Source organism: Dermochelys coriacea, chromosome 5, assembly GCF_009764565.3.
Source record: "Dermochelys coriacea isolate rDerCor1 chromosome 5, rDerCor1.pri.v4, whole genome shotgun sequence".
Taxonomy (NCBI): Eukaryota; Metazoa; Chordata; order Testudines; family Dermochelyidae; genus Dermochelys; species Dermochelys coriacea.
The window spans coordinates 10,920,138-10,933,855 of NC_050072.1; the positions used below are offsets into that span (position 1 = coordinate 10,920,138).

A 13,718-nucleotide genomic window follows, 5' to 3' on the forward strand; every position below is an offset into this window, starting at 1 on the left:
AATCATTTACTTCTGGCAAGTTAATAGGGAGAATAGAGCAAGATTCCACTTATTCCCTGCTACTCCCTTTCTACCTTCTCTGCATCCCTGTTTACTTTTGCACCTCTAGACCCAAAGTCCTGGCAGTCCACATAAGTGGCTAACCCAGCTCTTATTACCTGGTGTGGAGTTAAGCTCAGAATCAAACACCAAATGCATAATCCCCCTTTAAAAACAAATGTGGGGGCAAGATATTGTGGATTAACAGCATGGAATAAGGATCTAGCTGGGAAGAGTATGGTATATAAAAAAAGCCTTCGGTAAAACAAATCTACCCCAGCGTTATTTTGGGGGTGGTGACTTGGGAGAGGGAATATTTGTTATCTGGTGAAGGTGTAAAAACAAAGACCAAGAACAAAATGATTGAGTCTATTGAAAACTTACAGTGGTAGAATATTTGCGTTGGGATGGGATGAATGAAAGCAGCAGTTTATTCTTGTCTTACATACATGGTACAACATACAGAGCTTGCACAAAAAACTTACAAAACCTCATACACCATGCTTCCGCCCAAAAAACTCCTATCAAGTTACAACAGCATAAGAAATCAGTTATTTAGTTACAACAGATCTTCAAACATGGATAACCTTCCATTCAGATTTTTTTTGTAAGCTACATAGACAAACATTATTTTACATGTTTAATACAGTACAGTATCCTTAACAGAGTTCAAGATATTCACATTGAGAATTGAATACTTTATAAAATGGCAAAATTTCTCATTTCAGGGCAGGACCACTTTTACTCCTGCCACGTCTGGTTTACGAATGGGTCACAAGTAATTTTTACTCAACTTTCCAAGCTAATCATTGCTTTAAATTAAAAACAAAATCCTATTTACAATTTTTCCAGTGTAATAAAAAGATCTTTGCTTCCCACCTCCCCATCTTCCCTCCCCCGCAACAGCTGTCATTTATCTGGTAGAAATATTAACCCTTAAGCTGGTATAGAAACTTTAAGACACCCTCCTGACAACATCACATTGAATGGAAAAATGAAAGATGGCCACAACCCATGGCTGATTTTTTTTAAAAAAACAAAACAAAACAAAACAAAACTTTATTTATGTATTTACTGAATGAAAGGCTTTGTATCCACTAGGAACTTACACTAAATCTCATCATTTGATCACATTAACGAGATGATGCAGCACCTGTGAGCCAGGCTGTAATAACTTTACCCTTGTTTTAGTTGTACTTTATACGTAATACCCCATTGACTTCAGTGGAATTACTTGTGTAACATTCTTTTTTGACATTAGTAAGAATATTGCAATCTGGTTCTATAATACTACTATCTTTGGGCTAGATTCTATCACCCTTAATTATATACTAAGTAGTTACTTACTCCATAAACAGTCCCATTGATGGGACTATTTATGATTAAGATAGTACTGTATGGTCTTGATCCAAAGCCCACTAAGTCAATGGAATTTTTCTTTTGACTTAGTGGGCTTTGGCTCAGACCCTGTTTGTATAAAGTTAGCAAACGTTAGCCCTGTAGATAATCCATGTCTAAACAAACAAAAAGTTTCTATTCTTTTGTACAAACTATATGCAATTTTTTTACACTAAGTGTTGTCATAAAAGCATAAGTTGTTTTGAAAATGCATTTTTATAGAACTTCATAAACATTGTGATATCAAACACCTTCTCAAAGCTGGATAAAGTACTGACACAAAACCTGAAAGAACCTAAATAGAATTCTTCCAGTATAATTTCTTTCTTTCTTGCATATTTAACATTCCTCCTCCACTTCTCATTTTATGGCCAAATTATGGTCCTAGTGAAGCCAACAAAACTCCAACAGACTTCAAGGATTTGGCCTTCACTGACAATCTAATACAATATGAATTGTTAAAATATTTTCATCATCGGCCCTATTCTGCCACTATTCTTCACACTGAGTAATACCTTAATTCATAAGCAGTCTCATTCATTTCAGTGGGTTACTTGTAAAGGAAGAAGGTACTCAGTCTGAGCAAGGGTATCAGAAACTGACCCTGCATTTTTTAATCCTCCTTATTTCCACCACTAACACTTCTTTAAAAAATATTCTTCTTTACAAAGCTTGTCATTCAAAAGGAACATGGGACAAATATTTGCAGACAACACTGTATAAGAAATCAGTGTACCCAGTGTAAACATAAATAGATTCATAGGGCTCAGATGTTTTATTTATATACTTGTTTACTTTGTGTTACACTTATTCCCGCAATCTGGCATTGTGATCACAGTTTAAATCACTTGGTACATACATGTGGCATACTACGGTGAAATCATGTTACTTCCCTCCCCTTTCCCATTTTTTAATACAATCAGCCATGGACACATGAAAATGATTGAAGTGCTACTTTAAAATTGTTCATCTAAGATGATTTAGCATGTGCTATAATACTAGTTTGGGCCTCAATCCTGTACATATCTGTTTCATTTTATACACTGTAAGTAGTCATATTGATTTCAGTGGGACTATTCACAGTGCATAAAGTTAAACACATGTGTATGTTTTAATGGGATAGGGGCTTTGATTTCTGCCATACAATACAATTGTGGGGTTTTTTTTATTTTGGGTTTTGTTTTGTTTTTTGAGTGAAGCAAATAGAAAAAACATGGAGACAAGTTTATTTCAGATATTTTCAGTGTTTCTAAAATATAACAAGTGAAAGACCATTTATTGTAATATTCTTCACATTTCATTACCTTGGTAAAATGTTTTACCTTCATTAGAAATGCTCAATGTGTGACCTGGGTGTGGGGAAGGTGAGGGGAGGAATTGCAGGTCATACTTAAAACACAAATCCTAACCGTATTGTAACATGTGCACACCTATACCCGAGCCCTTTTTATAAAACTATTAGTTTTAATTCATTTGCTACTTTAAAACATACTTATTTCAATCATTGTAATAATAAAATAATAATAATAATAATAATTAATAATAAAAAACCCAAACGTAAAATACTATACAATATTTCACACACATAACAACTATTTGCACTTGATGTGATATGCAAAGCAAGTTGTTGAAAATGTCTTGTATTTTGGTTGATCAAAGTATAAGTACCCTAAACTTATGAAAATTGGTTGAATTTCCATAAGAGAAAATCTCTGATACAATGGTAAACCAAATAAAATACTCTTCCTGCCTCTCATGCATTCCCAATTTTTAGACTTAAAAAAAAAGTCTGTCCTTAGATTTAGCAATATATATTAATGAGGTTATCATTTCTGCATGGAGTAGTAATCTACAGTTTCCAGTGATTTATTCATAACAGATAGACTGCTCTTACTGAAGTTTGCACTGCTTCACAAGTCTATTTCTATGTAAACTCCAGCAGAATATGAATATCATATGAAATTATGTCAAGTTTCTATGGATTAGAAAGACCTTTGTTTAATGTGAAAATTTAATTATCTTCTGTTCTGATAGTTCACTCCAGTTTTAACAAAAAGATGTCTTGTTGTTACAAGCCTGTAATTATGCATCCTACAGAAAGAAAATTGCTCCTTGCCTATGGAAATATTTGTTAAGTTCCAACCCATTTCTAGGCTGCTAACCATCACACAGCATATGCCACTTGGCAATTTGTCTCCTAGGATATTCACAAATTTCCTTCCAGTGCTCTCCACTTGTTCCTTCTGCTGAAGCTCCCAGGATTAACCGGCCAATAATCTCATTCCTGGACCCTCTATCTGAATCCAAAACCAAAAATTCAATGCTGATATCTTCAAGGCCCTCACAAGGAATGTCAAAGACAAACAATTCATTGAATACTGCATTGGGGGTGCATTTCTTCACATGGGTTTTCTTTTTAGAGATTCTCTTCTTAGCATGGTAAAGGTTCACTTTGACATAAGGATCTGCAATGACAAGCAAAAAAAAAAACCGCACAAGACTATTGACTGTTGTCCCCAACAGCAATTCATGGATCATATAAATGGTAAAATATATTCTACCAACATAATGACGATGTGATGAGGTATTGTCACAAACAAATAGATGTTGAAAAAAGGTCCCAATTGTAAAACTTTATCCTAAGTGACAACTGCAAGCTTCGTTGTCTTTTATTTTTTAATTAAACTATGAATCTTGAACAACTGAAGCATAACTGATAAATGTTAGATCTGGTTCATTGTTACAGCATGAAGGAAAAAATTCTATTTGCCTATTGGCAGAAATGCAAAACTCTATATTTATGTTTAATATGAATTAGTTATTCACACTTATTTGTATAGAATAAGCTACATCTTAATGAGAATTGTGCAAGCAAATATATAGGAGAAAAAAATCTTCTTTACGGAATGGTTGAATGGACAACATTTATTCCTAGTGTAACTCCAGTGATTTTAATGGACTTGATTAACTTGACCCCATATATTTTAATTTGGTTATTTTGAACCAGCAAATCCAGATGTGGAGCTGGATTTGTTGGTAGGCTATATACACCCAAGCTTAAGCAAGTTGATGACTGCCTTCCATCATTGCAGCAGCATGAAGTAGCCAATTCAGAAGGTTAAATTTGGTCCATATTTTATTAGTCCTGTTAATTGACCTAACGTGTGCTTTTTAAACAGCTTTCAAGTTTCACTTGACTCTTCTTCCATTGAATTCATTGAGAGTTCTACCATTGATCAGAACTAAACACAAATCCCATTTAAAATTGCTGGGCCGAGGACATCAAATTAGAAGAGCTGGATGATGACAAAGATACTCGTCCATTTGGCCTGATATTTGGCAGAAATAAAGAAACAAAGATTGTATTGCACATATTCAAGTGCAGTATGACAGTGACAAAGTGTGTTAAAATGTATTTCCACTTTTATACTATACTTTTATAGTTAGCCAATACTTTAGGAATAAACCTCAAATAATTAAATAATTAACTGGCCTTTTGAGCACAAACACAACCCCAGCAGTCTGTATATCAAAATCAATACCCATCACAGTGCCATATAATGCTCTTGATCATTGGCCAAATAAACATTGTTGGGTTAACATCTCCAACCATAGCACATCTAAAGTGTCCAGTTTGCTTCTCCCATATCTATCAGCAGCCTTTTATAGCCACGGACCAGGAGATTTTGGTTGAGGTGCTGTGGCATCATATAAGTGTTTTATAGTCTCCCTGAGTGAATCACTTCCCTATCTTGCTGAGAAGGTAAAGGTGAGCAGTAAAAGCGAGAGGGGTGCTCTCATACAGGGAATCACAGGAGTCTATTTTATCATGACTAGCATCTGATTACCTGAAAGACCTCCTCTCCCCGGCCCATGTTGACACAACAGAGATCAGAAGAGGTGCTAAAGGTAGAGATCCCTTTCTGAAGCATCTTCAGCTTTGAACGATGGGCCTGGCAGTGTACTCAGTAGGCTGACACATCTTTTCCCTTGGGCATTCAGGAGGAGTGTTTTGAGGGTTGAAGAGGATTTTATTTTATGCTCAAAAGAACAGCCCATTGCATTTTATTGTGAAATTAAATTATGACAGGGGGCCCAGTGGTTGGATATGCCCTTACTTATGACTCTCTTCAAATACATTGAATAAATATACTATAGTGTCTGTCTGTGTCTGTGTGTATCTACCATTGGCTTCAATGAATGTTCCATAAAACAAAACAGTAGCATAATTGAGCCATGAAAACAGATTGCAAAACCTGCTTTTCCTTAGTGCATCCCAAGGACACTGCATTACAAAGCAACAAATATCATGTGACAAGTGGACTTATCTTACATTGCAAAATACCATGGAATGAGCCATATTGAAGGCTGATGTGACTTCCCGGGAGTTATGTGGACTTATAACCAGCTGAGGGGCTGTCCTCAGTAATAAACCACTGTAGATTCTTATTTACAATAAAACTATAATTCTGCAGTATTGTCCACAAAATATCCTGCTGAATCAGAGGAATCCTACAGAAGAAAAGGGGCAAAACTCATTGACCATTTCATTGGGAAGAGGATTATTCCATATTAACTGATAGGCCACTTAATTCCCTATTCGCGGCACATACCATATAGGAACAAGTCTCATAACATTTGTGACTTGGAATGTAAAGGATATTACTTGTCTACTGTGAAATAAAATAAGAGTGAATTGCAGATCCATACAGACCACGAATTACATGGATGCCGATAGCACGATGGACAAATGTCTTTAATGCTGTAAACACCCCCAGGCTTAGTTCCTGGGTTTTTACACTTCTCCTTATTACCACAGCTCATAAATAAAGATATTACCTGATAATCCTGAAACATCAGCTTTGGGTAGGTGCCTGGCTTTTAAAACCCACCACGGTTAGAGGTTTTGTTTAGACTGGTAACAGAGAGAGATCAGTAATCTCCACGCCCAGATGACTTCTGAGGAAATGAAAAGAGAACCTTTATGGACAAATATCTTGGTCACTATCTTGGCTGTGAATTGGAGTCATTAGTACACTTTTTGAAAATGTCATATGAGACCAGATGTTGAACACCTTGGGAGTAGCTCTAAAGGAGCTATTATTATTAATGATTTATTATTATAGGAGTAGAATATTAGTATAATTTATGATCATAGTGCTATGTGCTTTATGTTACCAGACTTGATCCCAGTATTCTGGTTACAAAACTTTGTAATGCTTGTTAGTAAACTGATTAGAAAAACAAGGTGACAAGCATAGATTGTCATGAAAGAGACTATTAGTTCCACTTGGTCTATAGTAAGATAAAGATTTAAAACTGGTTTTGAAACACCTACATGATAGGAAATAAATCTCAGTGAAAAGAAAGAGGTAGACGCAGGGCTAAAATAGAAATGTGCTATCAAACACATGTTCTTCACCAAATCTGGCAATGAAATCTTTTGACAAATATAGACTCAATATTTTATTGAAATGTTGTCCCTAATTACCCTGGGAACTATTATTTAGATGGAGGAAAAGAAAATCCGGGTTCTGCTGATAATTATTTAATTTGGAATTGCAAGAACAATGGATTCACTTCGAGGTAAAGCAAAGAAAGAAACAGTGACCTAAAAGTGCTGAACCTCTCTGATATGTACAGCAGCAATGTGATGAGTACAGAGCTGTTGCACTGCAGGATTAGAACTATCAAACAATGATATTGCTGATCAGAATATTGGCTGGCAGACATTAATTCAATTTGATGTAATGCCTGATCTTTTGAAAACAATTACATTAGCGTCAATACACATGCCAACTCCTTCCGAAAGGGCTGGTGGGTACAATTCAGCTGTGATGGTTTTGAATATATTTTCATTCTGAACCTGGATTAAGAAATACAGGGTGAATTCTGGCCCCATGGAAGACAACAGGAGTTTTGACAGATTTCAGTGGGGCCAGGATTTTGCCCATAAAGCCTTCCTTTTATTAGTAGAGCTGCAGCCTATGTTACAATACTTACAATACAGGATAATAAAACAAAGGTCAAATAATACATTTTAAATCAAACAATGTAGTCAACAATGTGATTTTGTGACTGGTTTCAAATAAAATATTTTTGATCTTTAAGGGCTTGTTCCAAAGTTCACTGCCGTCAACTGAAAAATTCCCATTGACTTCAATGAGCTTAGAGTCAAGTCATAATTGCCCATCTTCGATACAGAATGGGAAAGGAAGCTGTGCATTCTGTTCTTGCCATCTTGATTAATTGGGTCAGAGCCTGCTGACCTAACATAAGTGGTCCCATTGAAGTAAATTGGACCAATTGCATAAGAAAATAGGATTTGGTCCATTAACAATTTCTTATAACAAGCTCACTGCACTGATCATTGATTGCACTTCTATGCTTGTCTCCCCATAACGTCATCATATAAGCTCTTAATGTTTGTTCTGATGAACTCTTTCCCTAGTTTTCTACGATACTAGGTAAATAATAACATAATTAATAAATAATAAAGCACATTATTTTTTAAAGTTATTTAAATAGATTACCCTAACATTCGTTTGATGATCTCCTGTTCATTAGCATCCTTCCATCAAACAATTCAATTCCTTCAAGTGGAATGAGGATTCTCCAATGATGTCATCTCTAGAAAACCTGTCAAAGCTCAAGATCATAAAGTGAAGGATTAAATCTTGGACTTGGCTATAGGGGTCCCATAAAATGTGAAGGTTTCATCGAAAGCTGGGTCTAAGGTTTTTCTCAGTACTCTGGTTTTCACCTTGTGCTTCTTCTCAGGTAAGATTGTCATTTTGATGTAGGGATCAGAAGTCATTGACTGTTCATCCATTGCTGGCAATCCACGTGCTTCTTTGATGTTCACCACAAATGCCTTTTTCTCAAAGTTGTACTCTAAGGAGAAAAAGAGATTCCCTAGCTTGTCTTGTTTCTCTTCAGAAAGACAGTGAAGTGTTGGACTTTAAGCTCTCGGGGGATATTGAATCTTTCTCTCTTTCTGCAAAGTGCTTTGGAGTCAAATTCTCAAGATCTGGAGAGCTCTGGATTTTGGGGGTTGTTTTGGGGAAGTTGCCATTCAAATCTCTCTTTTTCCAGGTCGATGGTGGAGAGAATTCTTTGGCATCACTGATTTGCTTTTTGCTTCACTTTTGTCATCTGCTCCAAATTTCTTCTTACTGTTAAGGTTCTCAGGATAAATGTCAACCCCCTTCAGCACATGGACAAATTTGTAGGGAGGGGTCTTGTTGGATTTGGAAGATTTTCGCTGGCAGCAGATCCAAGCAAAGAGGGAGACTGTGAAGACAAGGCCAAAAGCACTAAAGATCCCAACCACTGTAGGAATTTCATCTGCAAATCAAATTAATAGTAACAAACATATAAACAGCAGTGCATGAGATAATAATGTGATATATTAGAAATACAATCAAAGAGATGGCACTAAGAGCAATTAGGAAGACTGAAATGCTTTTTCATTATACCCATTGCAAAGGATCTGTGTATATTTCACGCCATCTGCAGGTATAAATGTATAGACACACAGCAAGAGGGACTCTTCATGTAAGTACTTTTCCATATACAGTATAGCCAATTATTTAATTTATTGTTCATTCTTGTTAACAACAGAGTGATGGGAGGAAAACAGTCGGACAATATATAATATCATTAATAATTATTCTGAAATGGCTCCTCTCTATGGGCAGTTTCTAGGTTCACTTAGAACAACTAAATTATTATGAACCCCACGAGGAAAAGCATTTTGGTCTCACTCCTGCAGCTTCTGCATTGAGTCTCTGGGATTTTGTTGCTTAAAATAATCTGAAATATGCATTACTTTATATATGCCATCTACATTTTATATTGCTCCCTGGACTGCTATGTGTATTGAATGAGGTAAATGTTTTGTATTCTGATCTCATAAAGGGTTAGAGGTATCTCATGAAGATGCTGAGTTTAGTAGAAGGGGATGGTATTCATTTTCTTAGGAGGTATCACCTTCTTGCAGGAGTGAGTCCTTAAAAACAATAATTATATATAAAAGGCTTTTTTCCTGTTACCTGGACATTATGCATTCATGTTCAACTCTAAAAAACAAGAAAACCCACTGTGTTGCTATCCATTAGTATTGAACCCATCTGACTATTAACCAAAGTCCTGGAGAATTTAAAAGCAATAGAAGAGGATGCTAGTTTATTTTACAATATTTCATTAAATTGTATATTATGACAAAAACATTAGAGCTAGGGTTCCTCTCCTGTGTTCATATGCATCATGCATTTGAAAATTACATTTCAAAGGGGAAAACAGTGCAAGTGCTACAATCTCACTTGGAATGTGGATAAAGTGGTTGCATATAGACTTATATCATTAGTATTTCATAAGCATGCAATGAAGGGCCACATCAGCACAACTAACTGGAAATCCAATTTGCCCTTTAAGTAACAAGTTTTAACATCCAAAATATACCAGTCAGAGCTAAATCCCATCAATGTGTGAGTGAGGAACTAATAAAATATTAATGTGATGACATTTTGTATGAATAAGGGTAATTATGGTCTTTATGTAAGAGTGCTGGTTCTTTAACACATGATTAGCAGAACTTTCTGGTTGAGAAAGAGTACAGATGTTGTACAGGACTGAGTCTCTTATGTATAGTTAAAAGCTAGGTACATGGAACTAATTTTCACTTACTGTCATATCTCTATTTTTTTTGTAGTGACTGAAAAAAAATAGCTCTATAAAGAGATATTAGGAGAGAAACTTCCAGAAGCTAAGGGTTAGGCCTGGCTCTACATTTCTTCCAACAGTTGAGTCATTTTTCCTTTTACCCTTATTCTGTATCATTCATTATAATTAAATGTAAGAACTCAATAAAATGATATATATGATCAATAAGTTAATTCATTTTTTTAAAGTTAAGCATGTGGCACTGAGTTTAGACAATTCCTCAGGGTTCAGAAATGGAAAATGTATAAGATGCAATAGGAGAGAACAAGGTATGATATCATGATTATTAGTACAACTTAAACAGGTTTTAAGCATCAGTTTGCATTTTTGTAGCAATTTTCATTAGATCACATTTAGACAGACTGTTTATACAAGTGTGAATAATAATGTTACATTTACAGCTTCTGGTAGCATTGATAGGACAAAATTGGTATTTAAAATTAATTATCTTAATTAAATCAGTCATCAGGTGAGCTAGATGTCACAAATGTAGTTAAAAACACCCAGGTGATGGGGGGGAGGGAGATGAAATGGTAAATACCATTGCTATATGTTTACTTCAATTAGATAACAACCTGTGTTTGTTGCTATTTTCACATGGCAAATCAATTGTACAGCCATTCAGAAAAGCCAGATTTCTTTGAAATGCTATTTATTAATACTAGAGCAGATTCTGATCTCAGTAACACAGATGTACATCTGGATTCACTCTACTGAAATCAAGGGAGTGATTTCAGATTTACACTCTTGCTAGAGTAAATATTTTGTAAAGGATAGTTCACAAACATTTTCTTTTATAAACTCTAAGTAAAGATATCTATATATACACACCTATTTATGTGAATGTTTCTGCAAATCCCTTTCCGTAATAAAGTTAATCCTATATTCAATAGAAAAAATGTTGAATTTAAAACTTTCTATTAGTATCCTTTTATACTAGTATCCACTGCACCTAGATTCATCCAAGGAGTAAGATGTTCATTTAAAATAAGTGGGGATAACACACATTCACTCACCTAGCAACATCAATTAAAAGAGCATATATATCTGTGGATAAGATTTTATATGCCCTCCTCTTTAAGAAGACAGGGGTGAAAGCTATTCCAAGAGTATTTTGAGCAAGGATTTGATCTTTAGCATGGAATATACTTGAACAACGCAACTCTGGGCTATACTATCTTTCCTTGAGATAGAGGAAATAATCAAGGCATCAGTGATACACAAAAAAGTCTTAATGCTTGCCAGTGCCTGGGCTGCAAAAACAACAACAACAACAACAAAAGAAAATTACACATCTATGAACTTCAAAGACATAAAAAAATTTTTAAAAAAGACTCAAGTGCTCAAAGGATTCCTCTGAAAGAGATATAAGGAAGCTGAGGAGACAGGTTAGACAAGATTGCATGCATACCCCTAGTTAGCCCTCCCAAGACCATGAAATGGAATGTTCATACAAATGCCCAGCCAGCTCGCGGGCTTCAGGATGGAAATTGCCTGACATTATAAGTTTGAGAGGGAACTTGCTTACCAAATTCGTCTCTGTTCGCTGAAATCGGAGCCATTTTTGCTGCGTGCTCTGTCCAAGGTACTGAAAAGCACTTCCTCTCCTTAGCCTAGCTCTTAGCTTGCACAAACCCCGCGGAGCCCTATTTTCCAGCGTGATGAAAACAGAAACATGAAAGATCGGGAAGGTTTCGGAGGAGGAGGAGGCTGTGAGGGGGGAGGGGAGGGAGCTTTTAGACCTTCCCTCTTCACAGTGGATTTGCAACCCCCTTCCTGTTTTGGCTCTTCTGAGTAGCTCGGCTCCGAGACTGAAGACGTGGTTGAAACCCAAATTGACGCAATCCTGACGCTACAGGGCTGAAATCAGCACCTTCCCCCCACCCCCCACCTCTCCACCCAACCACTCCTGGGGATCCAGCACACACTCATCAATTATGTTAACTGCTCTGCTGCAGGAGATTAACTCACATTCTCAGCCTGTCACAGACAGAGATGCTAATTCCTACAGCCAAACATGCCCTTGTATAATCCACAGCCCTATTATGTTTCATTAAGTATTATTTATTAATTTGATATCCAGGTTGCAATGATGCAGTAGACGATGCAAAGTCTTAGGGTCAAACGACCCAGCTCCAATTCCAGGGATGTGTTTTCACTATATTTAATACCATACACATAATGGATCGGAATCACTAAATGTCTGGGTCTACTGCCCCTTTCCCCTTGGAAGTGCAAGAACTTAGTGTTCTCTTTTCCCGACCTGCCTTCGGGTCTGGGGAAAAGCTCGATCTGCCTGTTAATTTAGAAACTAAGGCTCCCGGATTGTACTGTAAAAAAAAGTCTGATGCTAAAACACCCACAACTCCCCCTGAATCTGCAACAGTGCTGCAAAACCTGGCACTTGAATCCTGCTGGATCCAGCCAACTTTTGGCTCCCATCCCAAATTCTGCTGCATAAATGGAGACCAAATGAAGATACTCCTGTTACAACAACACAATCCAGAGACAGATGGATAGTGCTCCAGATCCCTGGATCTTGATCCCGGCATTTGTTATCCCCCACCCTGCAAATGCTGCTGCTTAACGACAGTACGAATGTAGCTGCTTCTAACTCCAGCAAAATCAATCAATCTGAGAGGCTGCACGAGTCAGTCTGTGGTGCTGATAAGCCCAATTCCACTTCCTAAATAAAGATCATGTTTAGCTGCTCCTGCTGCACTATAACAATCCTGCCCCTGCCCTCCACCCCACCTCTCCACACACACTGCAGCTGTTCTACAGAAACTCAAATCCAGGATGGGGACTCTACTGGATCTTACCAAATTTGGCCACAAACTCATAAATGATACTATAAAAATAGACGATAGTGGTGCGTCAACTATGCCACCTACAAAAATCTGGACAGCCACACATGCTGGTGTAAGAATGTGGCAAAAACTATCATTTGACTCCTCTATTTATGTTTGACAGTACAATTTGGGTGTTCAAAGACAGGCAGGATCCAGGTACATCCAGCTTTTGACTTTCCTTCCCTTCCTTTTGTTCATGGCAACTTTTCTATTTTATTTTGGCCATCTAACATTTAGACTTGTTCAAATGTAAGTGCATGGAAATAATTAAATTTGATTTTACACTCCAGAGCAGACTGACAGGCTTTCAACCATGATCAAAATATACTGGATCTTTAAACAAAGTTAACTGGAGAACATATGGATGCTATCCCTGATCCAGTATCAATAGGGCCCCCCCCCCCCCCCCCGAAATCTGGAAGAATCTCTGTTGATATACACAGGGACTACCAAGCACATGGAACTGCCAATTAACTGTCAAAGGTTTCCTTCCCTTCTGGTTTCTTAAAAATCATGGAACACAGGAAGGCACCATGTAAAAGGCTGTCACACAGTTTGCAAGTTTTGTAGTCATCGAGGACCACTTTCATAGAATATCAGGGTTGGAAGAGACCTCAGGAGGTCATCTAGTCTAACCTGCTGCTCAAAGCAGGGCCAATCCCCAATATTTGGCCCAGACCCCTCAAGGATTGAACTCAGAACCCT

The 13,718-nt window shown here is 36.9% G+C and overlaps 1 protein-coding gene across 1 annotated transcript; it reads right to left on the reverse strand.

Moving 5' to 3' along the window:
- Positions 1-440: 440 nt before the first annotated feature.
- SYT4 (synaptotagmin 4) lies at positions 441-12,130 on the reverse strand. The gene is given in 8 exon segments (XM_043514986.1): positions 441-3,902; positions 6,277-6,396; positions 7,971-8,048; positions 8,051-8,134; positions 8,137-8,377; positions 8,379-8,537; positions 8,540-8,784; positions 11,690-12,130. Coding segments are annotated over 6 exon segments (840 nt in total). The 5' UTR covers positions 11,724-12,130; the 3' UTR covers positions 441-3,902; positions 6,277-6,396; position 7,971.
- Between the last annotated feature and the right edge of the window lie 1,588 nt (positions 12,131-13,718).